The sequence below is a fragment of the Chelonoidis abingdonii genome, chromosome 2 (genome assembly GCF_003597395.2).
Source record: "Chelonoidis abingdonii isolate Lonesome George chromosome 2, CheloAbing_2.0, whole genome shotgun sequence".
Taxonomy (NCBI): domain Eukaryota; kingdom Metazoa; phylum Chordata; order Testudines; family Testudinidae; genus Chelonoidis; species Chelonoidis abingdonii.
In genome coordinates this window covers 161,753,585-161,780,619 of record NC_133770.1, presented here as the reverse complement: position 1 = coordinate 161,780,619, position 27,035 = coordinate 161,753,585, and the positions used below count along the sequence as shown (strand labels likewise).

Genomic DNA, 27,035 nt, shown 5'->3' with positions numbered 1-27,035 from the left:
TAGTGTAGACAGTACTTTGTCTCAACTCCAGGCCTACTTCACTTCCTTAGCCAGCTCTTTTGATGGACTTTGCCAAAGGCCCCTTGGAAGTCCAAAGAAGCAATTTCACCTGGTATTCCTTTATCCACTATTTTGTGGACATACTACAGAGTACCTGTAGCATATTTTCCTATCTAGAAGTTGTGCTGTTTTGTAGAAGTCACTTCCATTTAGGAGCTTTATAGTCATCTCATCCTAGCTCCAGTAAGGCTCACCAGTGCAATTCCTAGCATTGGCCTCAACTCTTTAAAGAGAGACACAACAGTTGTCCTTGGGGCATAGCTGGTTCTACCCCAAGGACAAGGCAGTGGTGTGAGATTCATCTCAGCCGAAACAGGAGCATTTGCTGCCCTACCTACAGACTCCCACCCACCCCACTTCTGCCCATGACAGTGGATTTGTGTTGATGATTTTTTAGACTAAAATTTCATTCCCAGCACAGCACCATGTCTTAACAGCCAGCAGCATTTCAATCCCATGCAGAGCGCTCACTTGTGATTAGAAAGTGGTACTCGTTGTACGACTTTATCATTGGTTTTCTGTGCCTCAGTTTCCCCATCTACAAAAGGGGAATACCCACCTTAGAGAGAGTCAGAGTGGGGGAGAAAGCAGGTGTCTGAAGCATTTCAGACCCTCTACTAGAAGGTGTGTGGGAAGAGTACAGTTGCAGTAACAATACTTCACTCTGGAGTCCCTGTGTGCTGCACAGACATGGCAGCTGGGGTTGCTAAAGGACCCCAACTCCAGGACCCTAAGCCTGCAGGCCACACTTCCATGCTTATTCTTGAGGGGGGACAATTTTTGACTCAAAAGAAACTTGCAGACCAGCTCATTTCACAAGTTCATGTATTTAAATATACAAAAGCTCTATACATGAGGATCTAACATAAAAACCAGCTGAGGGTGAAGGACACAGAAGTGGGGCTAGAGCGCAAGTCAGTCAGTTTTCAAGTAACAAGGATTTGAGGCAAGACTGTGGAGGGTCTGATCTTTGAGCTGCAGTCAGGGAAGATGGGGGTGGCTACAGAAATCCACAAGGGGCAGAGAGGTGACCAGCTCCCAGCGCTGTGTTCTGGGTCTAAAGGCAAAGGAGCACAGAGATTTTTGGCACTTCAGGTCTTTGGTTTCGTGTAACTGAGACAGAAGGGGAAGTTCTCACCGCATCACACCTCTGCCTTTCGATAAGGCTGGAATGTTTAGAAGAGGTCACCAAGACAGTAACTAAGTGAGCCTCTGGGCTGATGTGTACATTCCATTCAGACGTGGATCATTTGATCAAAGACATCTCTGGAGAGCTGACGGCTCACAGAAGCGCTCTGCTTGGCTTAAAGCATCAGTCATTTCAGCCACAAACGTTCCATGGTGGACCCCTGGGAACAGAGGGACTGGAGAGGTTCACTCAGATTCCATAAGGCAACTGCTAGTTACTCTACAAATAAAATATCCCCCCAAACCTGTGCATTAGAGACTGCAGAGCAGGAGGATGCAATACCCAGGACACAGCATGCCTGTGACCCTCCTGGGCCTGGTCCAGGCTGCTACTCACCACAACTCCTGACCCACAAGCAGGAGAGAAAGCAATTCATTGCATCCGCCCAGGATGCTCAGGCACACCGGGTGGTGCAGAGCACTCCCAAGCTGGGCAGTGGCAGACAGCAGAGAACCCTGAGTGAAACAAGAGTCATTGCCCTATGGGACTAGTTGCAGGGATGTAAGACACCCCCCTGGGCAGGCAGAACTGCCTGGGTCAGAGGGAGGATGGTAGCAGGAGGTGTCAGAGGCACTGGAGCTGACCTGCAGCAGATCGATGGAGGCACGGGGGGGCCCTTTCACCTTGGGACAGCGACAGGGCACGTGAAGTAGCTCAGGAGAATAGCTCCATGGTCTAAAGTGCCACTAACCCAGCTATGGAGGATTCATGCCGGGGCCCAGCAGAACAGCAGGGGAGTCGAGATTGAACCCCATGTGCAGAGTACAGCAGGCCTGGCGCTGGGCTATTTACACCCAGGGAACCATTGTGCGTAGAGGCAGCTTCTGGGGCAGAGAGAGCAGCAGGAAGTTGACAGGAAGGTACAGGGACCTATTAGGACAGGAGAGGGACAAGATATTTACAGTGGGGTGTATGGGGACCTCCTGCCCCATTAGAAACAGCTATCTCCTCTGCCAGGCATGTAGCAGGAAGTGGCACATGGCCACATGGAGACAGGTGCCACCCCTGGCGTGGCAGCCAAATCACGTCAGGTTAAGATTCCCAGTGAAGCCCAGCTCTTGCAGGCTGACTAACTGTCCTGACCCGGCTGCACCGTCTTCTTCCTCGCCCGGCCCCGCACCAGCCTGGAAGAGCCCTGCAAGGGAGGAGAAGCAAGTCAGGCCTCCTTTGATGCACCTGCCCCACCAACATCGCTCCATTAACTCCCTTCTCCCAAGGCAGCTCCATGTGCTGAGTTGCCCCCCAAGCAGCCAGGGTGCCCTTTAGAAGCGATAATGGTGGAAACAGAGGCTTCCACCTCCCCCTGCACCCAAGGGCACAGCCCTCCCCAGCACCGAAGCCCAGGGGCAGACACTGGCACAGCTCCCGGCCCATGGGTCTCCCAGGACAGCAGGGCTGGTGCATCAAGGCAGGACACAGCCTGCCTGAATCACCTCTTTGACTTGGGGTCTCTTCTTCACGACGCGCAGGCTCTGGCTCCTGGAGATTGTTTTGGACAGCGCGAAGTCCCGGCTGCGGGGAAGAGCCTTGGGAGAGATCTGGGAGTCCGACCAGCACTCCTCTTCCTCCGTATCACTCTCGTGCCCAGGCAGCTGGCCAGCCGAGGCAATTCTGTAACCTTTTGGGTGCAGGGGAATGGGGGTGGAGAGAAAGCCCAGTGCTGGATCAGTGCATGGCACAGGGGTGGGACTAGATCCCTGCTGTGGCCCTTGGCACATGCCCATCTCTTTAGAAGCCAAGTGCCACGCTGGCAAGAGGGCAGGCTTTGAACCCTCCACTGCCTTTCACAATGTTCTCTTGCCACAGCTGCTAATTAGCAGAGGCCGTTTCTGAACCAGGATCGCTCCAAGTCCCTCTGCCTGCCATGAGCACAGATGTGTAATAGGGGCTTTGGAAAGCCAAAAAGTCAGGGAGACAAGCATAGCGCTCTGGTTGCTACGCTGAGCACTGGGCAGGAGGAGCCTTTCAGAGAGATTCCTCCTTTCCTCCCTTAACACTTTAGTTTGTGCCAATGTGATATTGTTAACTCTCAGCTCTTATTAGCACATCTCATCCCTAAATCTCAAAGCACTTTACAAAAGGAGGATATTACCATTATCCCCCATTTTACAGATGGGAAACTGAGGCACAGAGGTGCAGTGAATTGCCCCAGGTCACACAGCAGGCCAGTAGAACCCAGCTCTCTGGAGTCCCAGTATGGTGCTTTATCCACTAAGCCATACTGCCTTCCAGCAATGAGGCAATGCTGTCTCCATTATGGGCTTCAGTTTTTGCTCTTCTCTAGCACCTTCTGTCAGAGCACAGCAGAGTGCTTTACTGACACCAATTAATCTGGGGAGCCATCCTCCAGGTGGGGAAACTGAGGCTGGCAGACACCAGGAGCGACTCACCCAGTACCACGATGCCAGGAATAAAACCCAGTTTTCCCAACTCAGTCCCAGGCCTCACCCTGAGCCATCTGCCCTTCCTCTACCCACCGCCCCTGCAGAGGTGCTCCCACATCCAATACATGCAGCAAGCACGTTCTACACAGGAGCTGGTCTGCCCCCTTCCAGCCAGTGCCAGTGCCGCACCATTCGGACCAGCTCTGGAATCTCACTCACCCCAAATCCTGTACACAGGGTCCATCTCCCACAAGGCTTTCTAAGTAGCACCTTCCCTCTTTCCAGTTTACGAGATGCTGGAGGCCCGCCTGACCCCCGACACTAGCAGCATTGCTGCCGGAGGGGAGTTTGGCCACAAACCCACCCTGCCTCCTCCTCCAAGTGTGGAGCAGCTCTCCTCCTGCCCAGACATGCAGCCCTTCCCTTGCCAGCCTGATCCCACTGCCCCTTTGGAGGTGGAAACCTCAGACAGTCCTTGGGCTCAGTTCCTCAGCAGAGTCCTGGCTCCAGTCCCCCCTCCCCCATATCTCCATCTCAGTGGCCAGGAAAGTTAGAGCTTTTACAAACCCTAGATCCCCAGAACTTAGTCCCCTCCCCTCCCCGCTCTCGCCTCTCACCTATTGGCCGCCTCCTCATCTCCTGCTCCTCCAGGTACAAGGGGTCTTCGTAGTGCACGGGGGCGTCGTCAGGGATGGTGCGCAGATCCTGCATGCTGAAGCTGCGCAGATGCCCGGCCAGGGCTCCCTGGCTCTGCCAAGCAAACGGGATGGGGGAAATGGAGAGAGACCAGGTCAGGGACACCCTGAGTCAAAGTCACACACCGGGCTGCAGTGGCAGGTCAGACCACCTAGATCTGCTGCCGCAACTCAAACACCCAGGTGAGGAGGGGCAAGGGGCTAGTCACACCACAGCCAGGTGACTCCTGCAGAGAACGGAGCCTCAGGGGAAGCTTCATGCAAAGTACTGCCCCATGGGGGCTAACACAGCTGGGACAGCCCATAACTCCAGTTGGGTTGTTGGGTGGGGGTGGTTCACCCTGCTGAACAGAGGTCAGGTTGGCATTTACCACGTAAACACAGGCACTTAAGTGACATTTCACCTAGAGATCTCAAAATGCTTTACCAGGTGGGTGCCCGCTAGGTAGACAGGGACCCAGTCAAAGAAGAGAGGGAACTTGCAGCAAGTCAGGAACAGAACCCAGTCCTGGGTGCTTGCCCCTCAGCAGCACAGGCTTGCTTTGAAACACCTGGCTCCTGGGCAGCCAAGCCTGATTATTTCTCTGATTTTTCCACTTGGTAGGAGGCCTCTTAGCAGGATGTTACTTGCCTCTGACACTGGGGGTGGGGAAGGTTACGGGAGAGCTCAGTGGAATCCAGCTTAATAAGCACCTAGTAAACAGGAAAAACAGGCAAAGCCGCATCTGTGTGAGAGGTGCAGAGAGGCAGGGGCATGCTGGTCCAAGGAGAGCGGCAGCATTACCTCTGGAGGGCCAGGAGCAGTGAGTTTCTGGCTAGACTGTGGGGTTAAACCTAACCTCAAAGCCACGGTAAACTAACAGTAACTTGGGCATACATCTGGAACGCTAGGGCTGCGAGCTGCCAGGACGTGTAGGTGCCACACAGCAGCCCCAAGCACCTGGTCCACACCCTGGCATGATTTCACTGGCATCTGCTAGCTCTGCTGATTTTTTACTGGGATGTTCCATGGCCATAACAGCCTCCCAAATCACCCAGTGAGATCAGGTACCTTGGCCGCAGCTTGGACGGCAGCTGTGGCTGCGATGTTGAGGCTCTTCTTGCCAAAGTTCACCATAGTCTCGTACCCACGCTCCTTGGCCTGGGTGATGTACAGGTCGATTTCCTGCAGAGACATAGCACAGTGAGCATTCCCAAAGGCCAGGCCCAGGCCCAAATCCCACCTTGGGAAGGAAGAAGAGGAAACCACCTGCTCCAAGACACAAGGGCACCAGGAACCCTCCAAAGCTGTGCCAGCGGAGAGGCCTGAGCCAATGCCCGCCTGGCCTTGGGAGCTCTGTACCCCTTAAATTCAACTGCAACGCTACCTTGTTCCAGCCAGGGTCTCGCCTTGCCATCCTACTCTGCACACTGCTTTGTTTGGGAGGAGTTATTGAGCTATGAGCCCCACGGGGCCATGTCTTCCACTCATGCGGAACTGGCTCCTTCCGATGCAGGTGACAGAGATACAGAGTCCATGCAACTATATCTGTATACCGAGAACCATGCAGGAATCCTGCACACAGCCCTGTTACTGCTCCCCCTAACACATGCCCCACCTCGCTAGGGCTGGGAAGTTCAGGATCCTAGGAAGTTGAATAAAGCCCCAACAAGGAACTGGACCTTTAAATGGATTTAAAGGGAGTTCAGCAGGTCAGGCAGAGGAGCACTGGCAGAGCTGTGTGGGAGAAGCCCAGGAGTGTAATAACATGCAGTGCTACAGGGCAGGACTGAGGGACTGTGATGCAGTAGGGACTGTCTGCTTGGGGGATGGGAGAGCCGGGGAGGATTTTAGGTGAGGGACAGGACCTAAGCCTGTAACCTGAGCCAGGTGGGGGGAGGGGGGGGTCAGCACCTTTGCCCGGGAAGCTGGACAAAATCGATTTTGGGTTGGGTGGTTGGAATTCAGGGAATCTCAAACCGGGAACTACGCTTCCTGAACCCTCAGAGGGACTTGATTGAGAGGTCCTGGTTGTGCCTCCAAGCTCTGCTGTAACCTGCATTCCTGTTGTCCAATTAACTTTCTGTTTTACTGGCTGGCTGAGCATCACAGGAAGACGGGTGCAGGGCTGGAGTCCCCCATAATCCGTGTGATGAACTGGGACGGTTCTTAATGTTTGCTCTGAATACTGTGTTGGTGCCTCAGTGTCCCCTAGGCAGTTCTTAAGTATCTAGGTGGTGGGATAAGGGTGTGTGATTGCTGCAGAGCAAAGGGCCAGTGCACCTAAATGCCTGGCACTCTGTCTCCTAGCAACTGATGGCCTGGGCCCCTCCTCTGCAAAGGTGCCAACTGAAGGTGTTGGAGACAAAGGGATCAGGTGACCTCCTGGCCCGGGAAAGGAGCTGAGCAGAGAGGAGGGGCTGGAGGGGGTGGTTAGTCTGGAGCTTGCTGGGGACGAGGAGTGAAGTGCAGACCTAGGGGTCTGGCTCACTGCCCCCCAGAATGGACCCGGCCGAGGGGTCTGGTTCGCTGTATCTACAAGCTCTGTTTTAGACCCTGTTCCTGTCATCGAATAAACCTCTGTTTTGCTGGCTGAGAGTCACGTCTGACTGCAAAGTGGGGGTGCAGAACCCTGTGGCTTCCCCAGGACCCCGCCTGGGTGGGCTCGCTGTGGGAAGCCCACGGAGGGGCAGAGGATGCTGAATGCTCCAAGGAGAGACCCAGGAGGTGAAGACGTGTGAGCTTCTTGCCCTGAACAAGTCTGCTCCAAGGGAGAGGAGGCTCCCCAAAGTCCTGACTGGCTTAGTGGGGAGCAGTTCCAGAGCATCGCCCGGGGACTCCGTGACAACTGGCCCTTTGCTCTGCAGCAATCACACACCCTTATCCCACCACCTAGATACTTAAGAACTGCCTAGGGGACACTGAAGCACCAACACAGTATTCAGAACAAACATTAAGAACAGTCCCAGTTCATCACAATCCGTGACAACTGGTGGTAGGATCGACTGCACCCCATGAACAGTGCTTCCTGCAGTAAGTGACAGAGGAGCAGCAAAATGAAGGGGGATTGATGGGGACCAGGTGGGCTGAAGAGACAGAGAATGACGGTTTCAGAAGGTAATTAACCCCTGGGAGTGTGTGACCAGAGCAGAGCAAAGGACTTTGCAGTAACAGGGTCCCCCGGGGGAATGGCAGGAGCAGTCCCAGGGGCAGAGGAGTCTGCAGGTCGACCCTGGCAGAGAGGGGTCTCCCTGGAACCTGTGGGAAGCTGAGAGCACAGGCTGGCGAGTGGCCAGCAGGAAGATGTATGCTAAGCGCCTTAAGAAAGGCCTGGTGGAGCTGTGCAGGCAGAGGGGGCTGTGCATTGGGAGGTCCATCAAAGAACAGCTAATTGCTCAGCTGGAGGAGAAGGATCGCTTGGGTGAACCAACTCAGTCCCTGAGGGAAGCTGCCCAGCGGACGCAGCCTGGGCCCCGGGGCCTGATACGGCTGGGAGGGGCCAGACTGCTGCCAAGGACACCCCGAGACCTTGTCCACCTATACCTAGGGGAGGGGTTGGGGGAAGCCCAGTGAATACCGAGGGCACGCTGACCCGGTGGCCAGCAGGGGATCATCCCGGCGGAGCTCCCCGTCCCTGGAACGGATGCGGATGGAACATGACAGGGAGCTGAGATGGGAAGAGCTCAAGTTAAGGAGGCAAGAACTGAAGGAGCGGGAGAACCGGCATAAACACGAGGAGAACCAGCGCCAGCATGAGCTGGAACTGGCCCGGCTGAGAAGCAGCGGGGCCCCGGCTGCGGTGAGTGAGAGGGGACCCAAGCCTTCAAAGAGCTTTGATAAGTACTTCCTGGCCCGGCGTAAGGAGGGGGAGGACATAGATACCTTCCTGATGGCCTCTGAGAATGCCTGTGAGCTGCACAGGGTTGACCCTGCAGACAGGATCCTGTTTCTCACCCCCTTACTGGACTCCACAGCCGTGGAGGTGTACAGCCGAATGAAAGGGGCGGAGGCAGGGGACTACGAACTGTTCAAAAAGGCCCTGCTCCGCGAGTTTGGGCTGACTCCTGAGATGTACCAGAAAAGGTTCCGGAGTCAGCGTAAAACCCATGAGGTCACATACCTACAACAGGTCAATCAGGTGAAGGGGTATGCCTGCAAGTGGACAGCTGGGGCCCAAACTAAAGAGGACCTGCTTGACCTATTCATACTAGAGCACCTGTACGAGCAGTGCCCGTCCGACCTGAGGCCGTGGTTGATGAACCAGAAGCCGGAGAACCCGCCGCACGCAGGCCGACCAATTTGTGGACAGTCAGGCAGGGGATAAACAGGGAGGAGTCTTGAAGGAGCAGGCCTGCCTCAACGCAGAAAGTCATCATGGGACCTCCCAGCGGGGGGGCCTACGGAAAACCCCCACCAAAGGGGAACATCCAGCATCAGGTCCATCCGACCCACTTGAGGGGACCCACGAGACATGAGCTGCTATCACTGTGGCTAGCGAAGCCACATACGGGCCCAGTGCCCCAAGCTCAGGGACAGACCAAGCAGACCCGACCCGCAGAGGGTGGACTGGGTAAAGACCCAGTCGGATGAGGGGCAACATTCCCAGGAAAGGGGGGATGGCAGCCAAGGAGGGAGGAGGTTCCCAGGTCAGCTCCTCTGGGGGGCTGGATGCTCCAGACTCCAGGTTTTTGGTTTACAGGGTGGGTGTGGGGCTGCCCCTCCAGAAAGAGTGCCTTGATCCCCTGGAGGTAGATGGGAGGGAGGTCACTGGGTACTGGGACATGGGCGCAGAGGTGACGGTGGCACGGCCTGAGGTGGTGGCCTCAGATTGGATGGTGCCCGACACCTACCCGACCCTGATGGGCCTGGGCAGGACCCCATTCAAGGTGCCCGTGGTGAGGGTACACTTGAAGTGGGGGGCCAAGGAGGGCCCCAAGGATGTGGGGGTACACCCACATTTGCCCACAGAGGTATTAATGGGGGGGACCTTGAGGACTGGCCAAGTGATGCCCGAGGTGCCCTGGTCGTGAACTGTAGTCAGAGTCGGCGAGGGGCACTGCGCCCCGACAACAGGGAAGGTACTCTGCCGAGGCGCAGGACCCTAACCTGGCGGGGAGGGAACGCCCAGGGACACGGCTCAGAGAGGCTGTGGCCTCAGACCCGGCCAGCGAGAGAGAGCAGGTCCCCTTCCCTGTCCCAGCTGCTGAGTTCCAGGCCAAGTTGCAGAAAGATCTCTCCTTGCGGAAGCCCAGGGACCGGGCTGACCTCAGTGAGGTACAGACCATGAGGGGAGGTTGCAAGGAGAGGTTCCTGTGGGAGAAGGGGTTCCTGTACCGAGAATGGGCTCCCCCAGGGGAAGTAGAGGCATGGGGGATCAGGAGGCAGCTGGTGATTCCCCAAAAGTTTCATCACAAGCTACTGTACCTGGCCCATGACATCCCTCTCACGGGGCACCAAGGGATCCGGCGCACCAGGCACACGCTGCTAGAGAACTTTTATTGGCCTGGGGTCTTTACCCATGTCCGACAGTACTGCCAATCCTGTGACCCCTGCCAGAGGGTGGGGAAGGCCCGGGACAAGGGGAAAACGGCTTGAGGCCTTTACCCATCATAGAAGAACCTTTACAGAAGGTGGCCATGGACATAGTGGGACCTCTCAGCAAGATGACCCGGTTGGGGAAGAAATACATTCTGGTGGTGGTACATTTTCCACTCGCTATCCCGAGGCGGTGGCCTTGTCCTCTATCGAAGCAGACACCGTGGCAGATGCGCTGCTGACCATTTTCAGCCGAGTGGGGCTCCCCAAGGAAGTCTTAACGGACCAGGGGTCCAACTTCATGGCGGCCCTGCTCCAGTCCTTGTGGCAGAAATGTGGGGTTCGGCACAACTGGGCCTCAGCATATCACCCCCAATCCAACGAGCTGGTGGAAAGGTTCAACGGACGCTAAAGATGATGCTAAAAACATTTATGAACCAGCACCCGCAGGACTGGGACAAGTACTTACCTCACCTGCTGTTCGTGTACAGGGAGGTACCCCAGGAATCTACTGGGTTTTCGCCTTTCGAACTGTTGTATGGAAGGCAGGTAAGGGGGCCCCCTAAACCTGCTGAGAGACGAATGGGAGGGGAAGGCCACTCCCTATGAAGAGTTGGTGGTGGAGTATGTCCTGACCTTCCGGGAAAGACTTGCCGAGCTCATGGGCCTGGCCAGGGAGAATCTGGCCCGAGCCCAGAGGAAGCAGAAGGTCTGGTATGACTGCACGGCCCGGGCCCGCACCTTCGCCACTGGGGATCAGGTGATGGTTCTCATCCCCATGAGGAAAAAAGCTCCAGGCTGCATGAGAAGGGCCTTTCAAAGTTATCAAGCAACTAAATGAGGTAAACAATGTGGTGGAGCTGTCAAACCAGGCACATCACTGCCGGGTGTACCATGTGAATATGATGAAGCCATACTATGACAGGGAGAAATGTGGCGTTGGCCGTGTGTGGACATTGGGAGGAGCAGGGAGATGACCCTTTAGTGGATCTATTCCCTGGGACAAAACCTGGTTCCTCCCTGGAGGCAATTCCCCTCTCTGATCAGTTGACCCTGGCCCAGCAAGCTGAGATCAGAAGGGTGCTGCATCTATACTGACGGCTGCCCACCAGGTGGAGACGAGGTCACGTCCCCCTATAAGATGCTCCCCTTTTCGGGTCACCGGGAAAACTGCCCAGGACCTAGAAAGAGAGGTCAGGGACATGCTGGCTTTGGAGGTGATCCAGCCGTCTGTCAGCCCTTGGGCCTCACCAGTGGTGCTGGTCCCCAAAAGGGATGGGTCGATCCGGTTCTGTGTGGACTATCGAAAGCTTAATGCTATCACTGTATCTGATGCCTACTCCATGCCCAAGTCTGATGAGCTCCTAGACAAGCTGGGAGGCGCTCGGTACCTCACCACCATGGATCTTATAAAGGGCTACTGGCAAGTGTCGCTGGACGCAGATGCCAGGCTGAAATCGGCCTTTATCACCCCTCTGGGGCTCTATGAGTTTCTAACCCTGCCCTGCGGCCTCAAGGGAGCACCAGCCACCTTCGACTTTTTTTTTTTTTTTTTTTAATAAAGAAAAAGTACTAGCTCAATCACAAGGTATGTGCTGGATGCAGGAATCCTGTGGAGGTTCACTAGCCTGTACTGTGAAGAAGTCAGAGTAGATGGTCAGAATGACCTCTGCTGGCTTTAAAACAAAACTATGGCTGGGGCTCTGAATTGTATAGTGAGCGGGATGTGGGTCAGGATTGAGGGGTTTGGGAGAACAGGGTGCAGAAAGGCTGCACAACACCTGCCCTCCATTCTGATCGCATGGCAGCCAGCCCCTCACTTAAGTGCTAACAATTGCAGCTACCTGAGAGAGGTGGCAGCTTTGCTGAACCCAGAAACAAGGCGAGTGCGTGGGGACAAGTGAACCGGTTACCCTTCTCCTGCGGGACAGCGTGGGGTGCACGAACTTCGGTTAGAGCAGGCTGGCTCCCTTGGTAGGGGGAAAGTAGCCATATGACAAATGCCATCTTTGATCTCATAGTAGAAGGGAAACCTGCCAGATTGAGAATGCAGCAGTGAGAAGGTCCCCGACCCCCAGAGCCCAACACCTCATACCTCTACCATTCACCCTAATGGCGAGATGGCTCAATGCCGAGCAACTTGGCAGCTGCAACCCTGATTGGTTCCTGTCCACCAAGAGGGGGAGTGGGTGAATTTCAGGGAGTTTCTGGCTTCTGGACTGAAAGGACAGCTGCTCCCCAGCCTCAGCCTGCAACAGGCCCGCGAGTCCCAGGGCATCACATGGAATGAGGCATGAGGGAGAGAGTCAATCATTCCCACCCTTGCTAAAGCAGGACAGAAAGGAGCTTGGAAGCCCACAGGGTGGTGGGCAAACATGCAGAAGATTCAGATGGACCAACGACAACTGGATGGCGTGGAGGAGTTGTTCCTTCCTTTTCCCTCCCCTTGGCATGGGGCAGTGGATCAAAGGGCATTTGCAGACCCCCGAGGCATGTCCCAGGACAGAAATTAGATATGAGTGGGCAGACAGGCAGCTGTGGGTAAGAGAAGCCATAAACCCATCCCACCTTCCCTACAGCGGATGGCTAGGCTCAGGCATGCTCCGAGTGACATCACCTTGAAGTATCAGTCCCTTGTATAGAGTATGGCCCTGCAGTGGCCTCTGTACGGTCCAAGAAGGCCTCCTGCAGGAAAGTCACCCATGCCCACCAGGAGAGGGCCCCAAGGCTGGTGCCTTACAGGAAACGAATGTATCTGTGAGGGTCTCTGTAGCCCATGAAGAGCGCAAACACAATCCAGTAACATCATCCAGCGGACCTGCAGGAACGGGGGGGAGCAGGTTAGCCAGCACGGACCCTGGACCTTCCCCTTGCATATAACCATGCCAGCCTGCAGGGCTCAGAGCCAGCAGAGAAGTGAGGGACGGGCGCCATGCAAGCCTGGGGTAGCCCTACTGCCCTTCACAAAGGAAGTAGGGCCCTTTCACCTGCTATTAGCCCTCAGGTCCAAGCCCCCAGACACATTCTCCACCCCTGCAGTGGTCAGACTGCCAGTTCTGCTGCGGAGGGGCACGGCTTTTACAGCAGCAGAATCACATACAGCCCTCGAGTTTAGGACCATGGGATTTTAATCCCTTTGGGAAAAAACATGCCTAGTGCTCACACACGAGTTCATCCTCACCACCCACAGGGTCAGCCTGGGTCACCATCCCCACAGCAGAGTGGGAGACAGGCATAGCGTGGGGATCAGAGCCCAGGCGCTCAGCCTCTCCACTACTCAATCCTGCTCCCAGCAAACCAATTGTGCACCCCCACCACTGCCCTCTTGTGCCCAGCCTAGGCAGGCAGGAAATCACCTGCTGCTTCCATGTCTGGAACAACGGCCCCCCAGGTAATCTGCCTCCCTAGTCTCTTCCCTAGGGTCACCTCCCCACCAGGTCTCCTGTGCCTGGACACAAATAATCACAGAAGCCTCCTCAGACGGACTCTACTGCTCCTCATACTCAGTTTTCCCGGATGTTCTTGGTTTTCACTGCCTTGTAGGAGGCATAGGCCCGGATAGAGCATTCCGAACACCAGCCTGTTACAGAGAGAGGGGTGAGACAGTGCGGCCACCATAAGTAGAGCAGGGCCAGCAGAGAGAAGCAGTACTGCCTGGCTCTTGCTCCGCAGCTTTGCCTTCACAGCCTCCAGCACCATGCTGCCCCAGTGTCCTTTGCCAGGGAAACCTTCGACTTCTCTCCTCTGGAGCGGGCAGTGAGATGAGTGGCAACTGACTGTTGGCAGCTAGAAAGAGAGGGGGATGGACTGGGGTGGTACCGGGAGGGAAGTGTAGAGCCTGGTATCCAGGCCAGCCGTCCTGTTGACTTCAGGCCACCTCCCAAGAATCCCCAGGCAGGCAGATCGTCGCTGAACCCCGTGACGATACCAGACCAAGCCCCCAATGTAATATAGCCAGGCGCTACAACTTCCTCAGAGCTCGCAGCGATCCTGAGGGGCTCACACTCCACTTCCAAGCAGGGAACGCTATTAGCCACTGGATAGGTCCGAGATTACTGCGGACACATTTCCTGCCCACTGCTACATGGCCCACGTGCTACCAGCCCTCCTCAGGTCACGCCTCATTTCACAAACATATCACGGCAAGGTGGTAGACAATAGCACCAAGGCCGACAAGGAAGAGCTCATGTAATATCCAGCTTGTCAGGCAGCTGCCCTGACGGGCTTGCGGTGTGTTCAGATTTAAGCCCTTTTTCTGAGCTGGTGGCAGTTGTTTCTGGTAGCATATGTTCTACCTCATCGCCCCCCCCCCTCTTTCCCCCACTCCTCTCAATCTGAGGTCATGTCCTGCCCCATCCAGGCACTCCTTACTGGGTGAGTTCTGATCTTCAGGCCTATTTCCCTGACACCCCTAGAGTTTGGAGGCTGGAAACATTTCCAAGGGGCACCAGCCCCTGGGCCACAAAACCCATTTCCAGGGACCCTATACCACAGGGAGCCCAAAACCCCATTTCCAGGGGGCCCCAAACACCAGGAGCAAAAAATCCCCAATATCCAGGGCCCCTAACCCTGGGGCCCCAAAACCCCATTTCCAGGGACCCTATCGTACCAGGGGCCCCAAAACTCCCATTCCCATGAAGGCCCCAAACACAAAGGGGCCCAAATTCCCCAATTCCAGGAGTCCCTACCCAGGGACCCAAAACTGACCATTTCCAGTGGCACCTAACTCCTGGGGCTCCAAACCCCATATCAGAGCCCCTCACCCTGGGGCCCAAAACCCAGCATTTGCAGGCTGGCCCCAAAGTCAGGTAAATTCCAGGGCACCAAACCACATTTCGCAGGCCCTAACTCTGGATCCTAGGGCCTCAAATGACCCAATTTTCCAGGGCCCCTACAGCAGGGGCCCCAACCCCACATTTCCAGAGAAAACTTCTGCTCCTGAGGATTACCTTCATTAGAAACTGTCTCCTTAGCCTTGTCAAGACTCCCTGTGGTAGGGTTTCCTGAGCCACAAATTCATTAGCTAAGCTGGAAAAGCCCAGAGCCACTCCATCTCATGCTAGTCCTTACCTGCTCTCAGAGTCACGGTTTTCTGCAGCAATGATGCTATTATGGCCTTGCAAAAAAAAACATAACACAAGTTCCAATAGGTTGGCTTTCCTCTCCAAACTGGCTAGAACCGACTTGGCGGTAGCTGTTAAGAGACCCTTGCCAGCTCCCAGATTGCAATTAGGCCACCTGACTCTTCTACACCAGCCGGGCAGCTCTCACTCTCGTGTTCCTTGTTGTCCGCAAAGGCATGGAGGCGTAGCACTTGCAGCGACACACAAGTCATCGAAAGCCCTATGGCTTTTCTCATCTGACAAGTTCTGCATGCACTGCTCGTCATCCCCAGACTCCTGGCATGACCGACATGATCCCACCACTTTAGGTCTTGGCTACACCTGGTCCCGTTTCAGCGCCTGGCCACTTTCTTGCTCGTCGTCTGGTCTTGACCTTAAAATCTCTGCTGTTGTCCCTGTCATGGAGTATGGGGAGTCCGGCCCTGCACCTCTCTTCCCGGGACACTCAGTGACTCTCAGCTAGCCAGTAAACAGAAGGTTTATTGGACAACAGGAATGCAGGTTACAGCAGAGCTTGGAGGCACAACCAGGACCCTCAATCAAGTCCTTCTGGGGGTTCAGGAAGCATAGTTCCCAGTTGAGATTCCCTGAATTCCAACACTCAGCCCAAAACCGAAACTGAACTAACCTCCCCATCCAGCCCCTTCTTTGGTCCAGCTTCCCGGGCAAAGGTGCTGATCCCCTTCCCCTCACCTGGCTCAGGTTACAGGCTTAGATTCTGTGCCTCACCTAAAGTCCTCCCCGGCTCTCCATCCCCCACACAGACAGTCCCTACTGCATCACATCTCTCCCCTCTTTGAGACTGAATTGAGCGGGTCACTCTGCCAGTGACCTGGGAACTTCAGGGCCCCTCTCTGGGACAACGCGTCTGCTATCAGGTTGGCACTTCCCTTCACATGGACCACGTCCATGTCATAGTCCTGCAGGAGCAGGCTCCACTCAGGAGCTTGGCGTTGGCTCCTTTCATCTGGTGCAGCCAGGTCAGGGGAGAGTGGTCCGTGTACACGGTGAGTGTTACCAAAGAGATACGGCTTCAGTTTCTTAAGGGCCCACACCATGGCCAAGCATCTTCTCGATGGCTGTATAGTTCTGCTCCCGGGTAGCAACTTCTTGCTCAGGTACACGATGGGGTGACTCTCCCCTTTCATCTTCCTGCATTAACACCACCCCTAGCCCCATGTCTGAGGCGTCAGTGAACACCATAAAGGGCTTGTCAAAGTCTGGGTTTGCTAGAACTGGGCCACCAACCAGAGCCTCCTTTAGCGCTCGGAGAGACATCTGGCACTGCTCGGTCCAGACCATCTGTCTGGCTTCCCTTCTTGCTCAGCTCAGTGAGGGGGGCGGCTATGGCGCTAAAGTGGGGCACGAACCTTCGATAGTACCCACCATCCCAATAAAGGCTTGGACCTGCTTTTGGTTTGGGGAGCAGGCCAGTCTGATCACCTCCACCTTGGCTGTTTCCGGCTTTAGGCAGCCGCTCCCCACCCAGTGGCCAGATAAGATACTTCAGCCATCCCCACCTTGCAGTTCTCAGCCTTTACAATTAACCCAGCCTCTGAGTCGGTCCAGCACTTAGGCCACGTCTACACTACGGGATAATATCGAATTAGCTAAAATCGGTTTTATAAAACTGATATTATAAATTCAATTTCATGCGGCACACTAGGCACAGTAATTCGGCGTTGTGCGTCCATGGTCCGAGGCTAACGTCTATTTCTGAAGCATTGCATTGTGGGTAGCTCTTCCGTAGCTATCCCATAGTTCCCGCAGTCTCCCCGCCCCTTGGAATTCTGGGTTGAATCATTATGTCGCTGGTGGTTCTGGGTAAATGTCATCAGTCATTCCTTCCTCCAAGAAAACATCAGCTGACAATCCTTTCGCGCCGTTTTTCCTGGATTGCCCTGGCAGACGCCATAGCACGGCAATCATGGAGCCCATTCAGCTTTTTTTTTTTTTTTTTTCTGTCACCGTATGTGTACTGGATGCTGTGGAGAGAGAGGCGATACTCCACGCTACACAGGAGCATTCACTTGCTTTGCAATGATAGCAGAGATGGTTATTGGTCGTTCTGTACCGTCTACTGCCAGAGAAAACTGGCAATGAGATGACGGTTATCTCTCCTCCTCTGTACTGTCCGCTGCTATCATGAGTGCCCCTGGCTGAAATCGGCCGGGGGCGCAACGCAAAAGCAAAATGGGATTGACTCACTTGGGACTGAGCAACATTTTTTTTTTTTTTTTAAATAAAGAAAAAGTACTAGCTCAATCACAAGGTATGTGCTGGATGCAGGAAGTCCTGTGGAGGTTCACTAGCCTGTACTGTGAAGGAAGTCAGAGTAGATGGTCAGAATGACCTCTGCTGGCTTTTAAAAACAAAACTATGGCTGGGGCTCTGAATTGTAATAGTGAGCGGGATGTGGGTCAGGATTGAGGGGTTTTGGGAGAACAGGGTGCAGAAAGGCTGCACAACACCTGCCTCCATTCTGATCAGCATGGCCAGCCAGCCCCTCACTTTAAGTGCTAACAATGCAGCTACCTGAGAGAGGGATGGCAGCTTTGCTGAACCCCAGAAACAAGGCGAGTGCGTGGGGACAAGTGACCGGTTACCTTCTCCCTGCGGGACAGCGTGGGGTGCACGAACTTCCGGTAGAGCAGGCTGGCTCCCTTGGTGTAGGGGGAAAGTAGCCATATGACAAATGCCATCTTGATCTCATAGTAGAAGGGAAACCTGCCAGATTGAGAATGCAGCAGTGAGAAGGTACCCGGACCCCCCAGAGCCCAACACCTCATACCTCTACCATTCACCCTAATGGCGAGATGGCTCAATGCCGAGCAACTTGGCAGCTGCAACCCTGATTGGTCCTGTCCACCAAGAGGGGGAGTGGGGAATTTCAGGGAGCTTTCTGCTTCTGGACTGAAAGGACAGCTGCTCCCCAGCCTCAGCCTGCAATCAGGCCCAGCGAGTCCCCAGTGGGCATCACATGGAATAGGCATGAAGGGAGAGAGTCAATCAATTCCACCCTTGCTAAAGCAGGACAGAAAGGAGCTTGGAAGCCCACAGGGTGGTGGCAAACATGCAGAAGATTCAGATGGACCAACGGACAACTGGGATGGCGTGGAGGGAGTTGTTCCTTCCTTTTCCCTCCCCTTGGCATGGGGCAGTGGATCAAAGGGCATTTGCAGACCCTCCGAGGCCATGTCCCAGGACAGAAATTAGAATATGAGTGGGCAGACAGGCAGCTGTGGGTAAGAGAAGCCATAAACCCATCCCACCTCCCTACAGCGGATGGCTAGGCTCAGGCATGCTCCGAGTGACATCACTCTGAAGTATCAGTCCCTTGTATAGAGTATGGCCCTGCAGTGGGCTCTGTACGGTCCAGAAGGCCTCCTGCAGGAAAGTCACCCATGCCCACCAGGAGAGGGCCCTCAAGGCTGGTGCCTTACCAGGAAACGAATGTATCTGTGAGGGTCTCTGTAGCCATGAAGAGCGCAAACACAATCCAGTACATCATCCAGCGGACCTGCAGGAACGGGGGGGGAGCAGGTTAGCCAGCACGGACCCTGAGAGCCTTCCCCTTGCATATAACCATGCCAGCCTGCAGGGCTCAGAGCCAGCAGAGGAAGTGAGGGACGGGCTGCCATGCAAGCCCTGGGGTAGCCCTACCTGCCCTTCACAAAGGAAGTAGGGCCCTTCACCTGCTATTAGCCCTCAGGTCCAAGCCCCCAGACACATTTCTCCACCCCTGCAGTGGTCAGACTGCCAGTCTGCTGCTGGAGGGGGCACGGCTTTTACAGCAGCAGAATCACATACCAGCCCTCGAGTTTAGGACCATGGGATTTTAATCCCTTTGGAAAAAACATGCCTAGTGCCTCACACACGAGTTCATCCTCACCACCCCACAGGGTCAGCCTGGGTCACCATCCCCACAGCAGAGTGGGAGACAGGCACATAGCGTGGGGATCAGAGCCCAGGCGCTCAGCCTCTCCACACTCAATCCTGCTCCCAGCAAACCAATTGTGCACCCCCACCACTGCCCTCTTGTGCCCAGCCTCAGGGGGGCAGGGAAATCAGCCCTGCTGCTTCCATGTCTGGAACAACGGCCCCCCAGGTAATCTGCCTCCCTAGTCTCTTCCCTAGGGTCACCTCCCCACCAGGTCTCCTGTGCCTGGACACAAAATAACTCACAGAAGCCTCCTCAGAGCGGACTCTACGCTCCTCATACTCACGTATTCCCGGATGTTCTTGGTTTTCACTGCCTTGTAGGAGGCATAGGCCGGATAGAGCATTCCGAACACCAGCCTGTAACAGAGAGAGGGGGTGAGACAGGCTGGCCACCATAAGTAGAGCAGGGCCAGCAGAGAGAAGCAGTACTGCCTGGCTCTGCTCCGCAGCTTTGCCTTCACAGCCTCCAGCACCATGCTGCCCCAGTGCCTTTGCCCAGGGAACCTTCACTTCTCTCCCTCTGGAGCGGCAGTGAGATGAGATGGCAACTGACTGGCAGCAAGAAAGATGCAGGGGGATGGACTCAGGGGTGGTACCGGGAGGGAAAGTAGAGCCTGTATCCAGGCCAGCTCCCTGTGACACAGGGCCACCTCCCAAGAACCCCAGGCAGGCAGATCGTCTGAACCCCGTGACAGATACCAGCCAAGCCAGTAATTAGCCAGAGCAGCACAACTTCCTCAGAGCCTGCAGGCGATCCTGAGGGCTACACCCACTTCCCAGCAGGGAACAGCTATTAGCACTGACAGGTCAGGATACTGCACATCCTGCCCACGCTCACCTGGCCCACGTGCACCAGCCCTCCTCAGGTCACCCCATTTCACAAACATCACGGCAGTGGAGACAAAGCACCAAGCCGACAGGAGAGCTCAGGTAAATCCAGCTTGTCAGGCAACTGCCCTGACCGGGGCTGCGGTGTGTTCAGGATTTAAGCCCTTTTTCTGAGCTGGTGGCAGGTTGTTCTGTAGCATAGTTCTACCTCTGCCACCCTTCAATCTGGGTCATGTCCTGCCCCCATCCAGGCACCCTTTAATGGGGAGTCTGATTTCAGGTCCTATTTCCCTGACACACCCTAGAGTTTGGAGGCTGGAGCAGGAAGTGTATCAGTCTCATCCACAGCATCCTACCTCTGGACTGCATTCCCCTCCCTGTTATCAGTGTGACGACACCTGTGAGCACACACCTGGAGCATGGCTAGTTAACATGCCTGGCCTGCCACACCGGCTCCTGGTTACACAAGCCAAGCCAGTCCAACGGGCTGTTGCTAAATCACAGGATGGCATCAGGCTGCACTGCCTCACCGGAACTGACAGGTTCCAACACACTGTGGGGGAGGGGAGGGACACTGCTAGAGACGGCCCATGGGGCAGGACCTGGCCTCCGGGAACTTGGCCCTGCTGCCAGAAGTGCTGAAGTGGAGAGGGACAGATGGGAGCAGGGCACAGGGAGAGATAGGGAGCAAGGAGATGGAGGGCTCCTGTAATGCGGCAGCAGTGAGCAACAGTAAAGTCCGCACGAGGCTGCAGAGCCGTGTGGGCAGCATGAATCAGCCTGAGAGAACGGCACCAGCCAGCCCCCCCACAGCAGTAGCTGCACTTCTCCCAGTTATTCCCATGTGTCTCGTTCAGATGAAATTTATTTTAAAAAATCCAAACACATAGATCTCATCCCGAACCCAGCCCCCGCTGCACTGCATTCCTGCCACCACCAAATGAATCCCCTGCACCCTTCTGAGCCTACACCAAGGCCTGAGATTCCCCCAGATGATCAGCAGGTACCTCTCCGAGTCCAGGCACATGCACGTCTGGCCTCTGCTGCTTTACCCAGATGGCACCGGAGCCAGAGATAGCAATTGAAGGGCTGGAAGCGTGCTGGGTTACCATGGGGCTCCAAAGATTGAAAAGGCCATAAACGCGGATTGTTAGGATGTGTCAGGATGACCGGGATTCCAGGTGTAACAAGCGATGGGGAGTCTGGTCTGCAGTACATTGCCAATGCTGCCTTACCGGGCAGGTACCAGCCACTCATCTGTAGATCTCCCAGTACTTTAAAAAACCACGTCAGTAACATTGACCGCAACCCCCCAATTTTATAGATGGGGAAAAGTGAGGCACAGGGAGGTGAAGCAATTTGCCCTGGGTCATCCAGCAGGCCAGTGGCAGAGCTGAGAACAGAGCCCAAGTCTCCCGAGTCACAGTCCAGAGCTCTGTCCGCTAGCGTAAGGGCATAAGAGCCCCAGCCCAAACCACTTTGCTAGACTCAGCCCATAGCACGCACTCCATTTTGCTAGTCCAACCAGAATGCACAGGCTTCTCCATGCCAGCCCACCAGGGCAGATATGCTTAGCTCTGAAAGCTCAGCTACCAGCTTCTTCTAGCTCCCAGCCAGAGAGGGCCCCTTGCCTACACCCAGGTAACCAAATATAAATACAGGCTGTATCCCAGCTTTGCTCTCCTACGCTGGCCCCTCATAACCACATTTGAGAACCTGGCTTTAGCCCGGCTAGAGGCGGAGGCCAGGAGGTAGCCCACACTGGCAAGAAAAAAAACACATTACTACACAGGTTGGCCACAGTCCTATTTAAACATGTTTACTCCTGCAACCTGTCTGTTCATGCCTGCGCTCTGGAGCTGTCTGCTACCACATCACATATGGCAGAGAGATGGGAAGGCCACAGTAAAACCATCCCCCAGCCCCGCTTTGGGAAGTCACTGCACAGGCTACCTCCCATTGGGGGCAAGCCATACGTATACAGCTGGGCCCAGCACTCCCCACCCAGAGTCAACCCCAGCTGTGATGCACAATGAGGCAGGTCATTACCAGAGAGGGCCCCACCAACAATGGCTCTTCAGGGAGGTGACTCTCTTCTCTATCCCCACCCTTCCTGAACATAGTATTCTGCAAACTCTACAGCCTCTCTCGCCTTAAGGGCAAACTCAGAGCTACCAGCCCCGTGCTGTCTGTCCTTGCAGAGTCCCCAGCCCACAGTGTCCAGGTTACACATTAACTCGCAACTGTCACAAGCCTATGAGCCGGAGGGCAAAACCAGGCCAAGTGGCAGTAGTCAAGCAGCTTCCCCCACACTCAGGAAACTGCAGCTCTATGACGTGTGTCTTGGGTACAGGGGTGCACAAGTTCTTCCCAGGGTCACTATTACTGTCTCCCAGGGTGGATAAAAGCCAATGATTTAAAAAATCTGATTTTTTTTTTTTTTAATTTAAATCGGATTTTGATAAAATGCTTTTTGAGGAAAAACCTATCTAAAGTAAGTGTTAATTAAGATACATTGTAGCTCAGATATCTCATCATGGAGTAGGGATTATAAATTCTAATTCGATAGTATGAGACAATATATTCAGGTAATATTTACAAAACTTTTCTTAAACAAGTTCCAATAGCTCATGGATTAGGGACCCAATCTTTTGAGATTCCAGGGACTTCTATATAGATTAGAAAGATTAATCTTTCTATCGACCCAATGGGACTCAGTGCTCAGTCTAGAAGATACCATCAGAGATGCTTAGTTTTGCAGTTCTCAAACTGTGGATTTATGTCTCCAGAGATAACAAGCTTGTTTACAGCAAAAATATTTTTAAATAAATAATATATAGAGGTGAGAAATAACAGACTTCAACCCTATTGTCCCTCTGCAAATTTGTGTACACAGAGTCAAACCCTTACCTCTCTCTAAAAGTGCAAAGTTTCAAAAAGTTCAATGACTAGAAGATTGTTGGGGACAGAACAGATCTGGACAAGGAGAAGAAGTCTGGAGATAAACAGGAGAAGGGAGGGACAGGCAGAAACAAAAGTGAAACTGTTTGAACAGTATATTCCAGAAGACTTGAGGTCTTTCTGAGTGTAGACTTCATTGATTTGAGATCTACCATACCATCCATCCTCTCACTAGAAGGGAAAACCTATAATGGCAGCAGGCCGTAAAAGAGACCCAGTTTGAAAATATTTTAATGAAGGTCCTCTACCTGTGGGTAAGACAGGCATGCTTACAAAATGCCAACAGTGCAACAAAGTAATGCAAGGCCTGATTGCTCCAAGGAAACAACATCATGAGAAGTGCTCCTTCTCAGGAGGAAGCTGCATTGAAGATGATGAAAGGAACATGTCTGAACATGCAGGATCTTCAGGTTGGTAACAGCTAACAAGAATGCACTCTTATGTAGAAATCCATGATTAAATCAAGTCTTCCTGACCAGTGATTTAAGTCATGATTTAAATCAAATCCACCCTGCTGTCTCCTACACAGGAGTTCACAGCCACAGATGTAGCTGCACCAGTGCCCCCTAGGCCCCCGCATGGCATGTGTCCACTGGTGTGGAGCTACACTGGAGGTTAAAATCCCCAGTACAGACAAGGGCCCAGCTGCACTTTTCAACTCCTACCATAGTGAATGACTCAACAATTTGTGTTTTAGCAGCTCCCCAAGCTCCCCTGGCCTCACCTCTGGCATGTGGGTGCATCCCTAGCACACCGAAGCCCTAACCTGTGGCCTTTGGAGCCCTGACAGGAAGCTGGCACGTGATCCAGCTTATGTAGTCTGTGACCCGAGATCACTTACCAGATGGGGGAAATTAACGGATTTGTCTGGGACATCCTGCCACACACAGACAAGCATGCAGGGCTTTCACTAGTAGTGCTACATAATGAGTGTCTGCTAAAGAACACTCCCTTACTAATGAGATTCCTATCAGATTAGCTGGCACATCTGCCCAAATGCCAGGAGCTCCTGATGGGCGCTATGTGGAATGCCACAGCAAAGAAGGATACTTTCCCTTATTTTAGAAAGCAGGGCCCATCTGAAATAGCCATTGCTTTTGGGTGGCTGTTGTCTGAGTAGGGGAGGGGAGGGAAGGGGAGGGAGAGCACATATTCCAAGGACTGGGTAGAGGTGAAAGGTGCCAAACTGAAGGCAGACTGCACCAACTGGCTAAATATTCAATAAGTCAGAACAGACACCACAAATAAAAAGGTCAGTTTTTGGAAATACTTTGTCCTTGTTTCATCATCTGACCCTTTCCTTGGGGTGCTACATATGAAAGAATTGGATTTGCTATTAGAATTTGAGACAAGTTAGGTTCCTCCCCGCCACCCGAACAGACATGGTGTTGAACAGGTGTTTTGACTGTTACACCAGCTGTTAAACAAGTGTTCTTTTCAACAAACAATTCTAGAACTCCCTTTGCACCAGCCTTGAAATGGATTTCCAACAGCAGAGTCTGTGCTTCCAGGTTCCACTTTGCAGTGGTTATTTATATGCCCATAGCCTGCAGAGGCCCCAGGAGAGACTGGAAACCCACTGGACATAGGGGTGTGCACACATACAGCGACAGTGTACCATCTACATAGACAGGACACAGGGTGGGAGGGAAACTGAGGCACAGATAAGCAAAGTGATTTGCCCAAGGTTACCCAGCAGCTCAATAGCAGAGGCATGAATAGAACCCAGGACTGAGTCCCAAGAACTGACAACTCAGAAGCCATTTCAGAGGGGGTCTCGGGAACCCAAGGGGCACAGATGTCCACCAGCAGAGTGACAGAGAAAGATGGAGGCTATTGGGAATGTAGGAAAGCTGATGTCTGGCTTTCCTACATGCTGGCTAAAGCGCACAGGATATTTTGTGGGTAGCCCTCAAACCAAAATGCTTTCCTTGTGTTATAGTTTATTTCAAGCCAACCCCAGAGGTAGAGGAAAGGTAAGTGAGACATCTCAAACTGGGTCAGACAAAAGTCAAATATGACAAGCAGGACAGGATCTCACCTGTCAGGGACCATCTACATTTTCTTGGCCCAGCCTCAGCACAGGGGGATGGACTAGACTAGATGACCTTTGGAGATGCCTTCCAGTGCTACATTTCTAGGATTCTCTCATGCTGGTCTGAAACACTCAGTTATCCTGAGGTCACAGATTTAAGTCCCAGCAGTTTCAACTCAGCACATATTCCTTCCAAGGCACCTGTACATACCACCTACTCCAGGTGGGTCTCCTAGAGCAGTGTTTTTCAATGACCGGTACACAGACCAGGACTGGTCTCTGAGATCTCCCTGACACAGTTTAGGAAGGCAGCAAGCTGGTCCCAGGTATCAAAACAGTCGAGGTACGCTGCTCGAGAGGAAAACAATGAGGAGTCCAGTGGCACCTTAAAGTCCACCAGACTCCTTGTTGTTTTTGTGGATACAGACTAACACGGCTACCCCTCTGATACTTGTTCTAGAGGAGACGCTGAATGACATGAGCCCCGCCTAGGGAAGTTAAGACACCCCCCCACTTCTGTGACCAATAAATTGGGGGGTTGTTCCTGTATCTGCTAGAATTCCACCTCCACCCTAGGCAGCACCCCCTTCCCACAGTACCCCTTCCTACCGCAGAGGTGGCTGCACTCCACCGAAGCACAGTGTGACTTTACATGCCCCCGACAGCGACCCCCAAAACGCAGTCAGGTGGCACAAGAGATGCCAGGTTTGGTCAAAGGGCGAGTCTACCTTCCCCTCCCCACAAGCCAACCAGCTCTGCACCATACTCACACGACCACGCGGCAGATTATCCAGGAGACCATGGCGCATCAGCAAGGGGGCCCTGGGCTTGCGGGCGGAGCACAGCCGGCTCCTGCGGGGAGCAGCAGGCTGGGTGGCCACGGAGCGCTGGAGAGGGGGAGAGATCTCGGCGGCGGAGCCTGGCAGGTGCTGCTGGCTGGGCTCTGGATTAGCTAACGCCGCAGGAATGCCTTGCGCTGGGTGTCTCTCGGGCAGAGCGGGGCCCTGCTCGGCTGGTTTCTCGAGGCTGCTGCCAGTTTCCCTCCGAGGGGGTGCAAGGTAGGGCCTGCCGCTGACTTGTTCCGACTGGCCCCTATGGCCCTGGCTAGCTCTGAACTGGCCCTGGCATCCTCGGACGGGCTGCCCCTTGCCCCGGGCTCTGCCCGCTGCTCACCCAGGGCGGGGAAAAGGATGCTCTGCCTACCCCTGGCTGCGGCTGCCAAGCCCTGGGGGTGCAGGGGGAGGTTCTGCGCGCCCCGGCTGCTGCTCCCTGCGCCGGCCCAAGCTAGGCGGCTGCAGGCTCCTTCCTGGTGCGCCGAGGCGGAGTTTGCAGCCAGTTGAATGTCGCAGGCTGCAGCCGGCCGCCCAACCCCAGAGCCGAGCCGGGCGGTGCATAGGCCGTGACGAGGCAGGAAGTGCTCCTTAAAGGGGCCTTGCTCTTAAAAGGGCCAGGGATGGCTCCCTCTGCCTGCAGGGGCCCTTTGCTTCCCGCAGCTGCTGCTCCCCCTTCTGATCAAAGTCAGCAATAGACAGAGAACTCGGTGCACCTCACCCTGAATTAATTGTTCATATGGCAGCGAGCGGGGTCCAATGCCTTTTAAATAAAAATAAATAAATAAAAAATAGGAACACAAAACATATAAACCACCAGACCCCCAGCTGTCCCTAGGAGCTGCGGGTGCTCGGTGGCTCTGCATTTCAGACCCAGGGGTCTGAAAACTGATTTGCCTCCAGCTGCTTTTGAAAACTTTGGCCTTTTTGCAAATCCAATCTCATGGGGTGAAAGGAACCAGCACTAGGACCCTTTGCGACCTAGCAGCGCTAACACTGAGCCTTCAAAAACCCAGGGTCAGCCTCCACCCCCCAAATCATGAGATTTTAAAACAAGAATACATTGGGGGTTCTCTTTTGTTATCTTCTGGCTTGTGAGCATTAAGGGTGCACTTGGGTCACATATGCAAGTGTTTCTCAGAAACCATAAGGGCTAAAAACTTCCCTTTAAAAAAACAAAGCTAAAATTTTCAGGTAACCACATGAATCCTGGAGCTGAGGCTTTAAGAAAACAGCAAATATCACAAGACTAGAATTAAAATCATCTCCCAGTGACAGAGAATTCACTCCAGATAACAACAGATGTAACCAGGACCCCAACTCTCTGAGGCCCTGCTTCACTAAAGCACTTAAGCAAATGCTTAACAACTGCAACCACATGCTTAAATCCCAATGAGGTCAAGTAGCTTAAGTGGACTTCATTGGGACTTAAGCGTCTGCTTAAAGCTAAGCATTGGCTTAAAGGTTTTGCTG

The 27,035-nt window shown here is 54.1% G+C and overlaps 1 protein-coding gene across 1 annotated transcript; it reads right to left on the bottom strand.

Annotated features, from left to right (window-relative positions):
* Positions 1-868: 868 nt before the first annotated feature.
* On the bottom strand, positions 869-26,126 carry REEP4 (receptor accessory protein 4). The gene is made up of 8 exons (XM_032800894.2): positions 25,503-26,126; positions 19,193-19,265; positions 18,410-18,486; positions 17,573-17,693; positions 5,380-5,493; positions 4,251-4,383; positions 2,683-2,867; positions 869-2,384 (listed from the first exon to the last, which is right to left on the bottom strand). Exons 1-8 carry the CDS (start codon positions 25,532-25,534, stop codon positions 2,319-2,321), a joined length of 801 nt encoding a protein of 266 aa, XP_032656785.1. The 5' UTR covers positions 25,535-26,126; the 3' UTR covers positions 869-2,318.
* Positions 26,127-27,035: the final 909 nt, after the last annotated feature.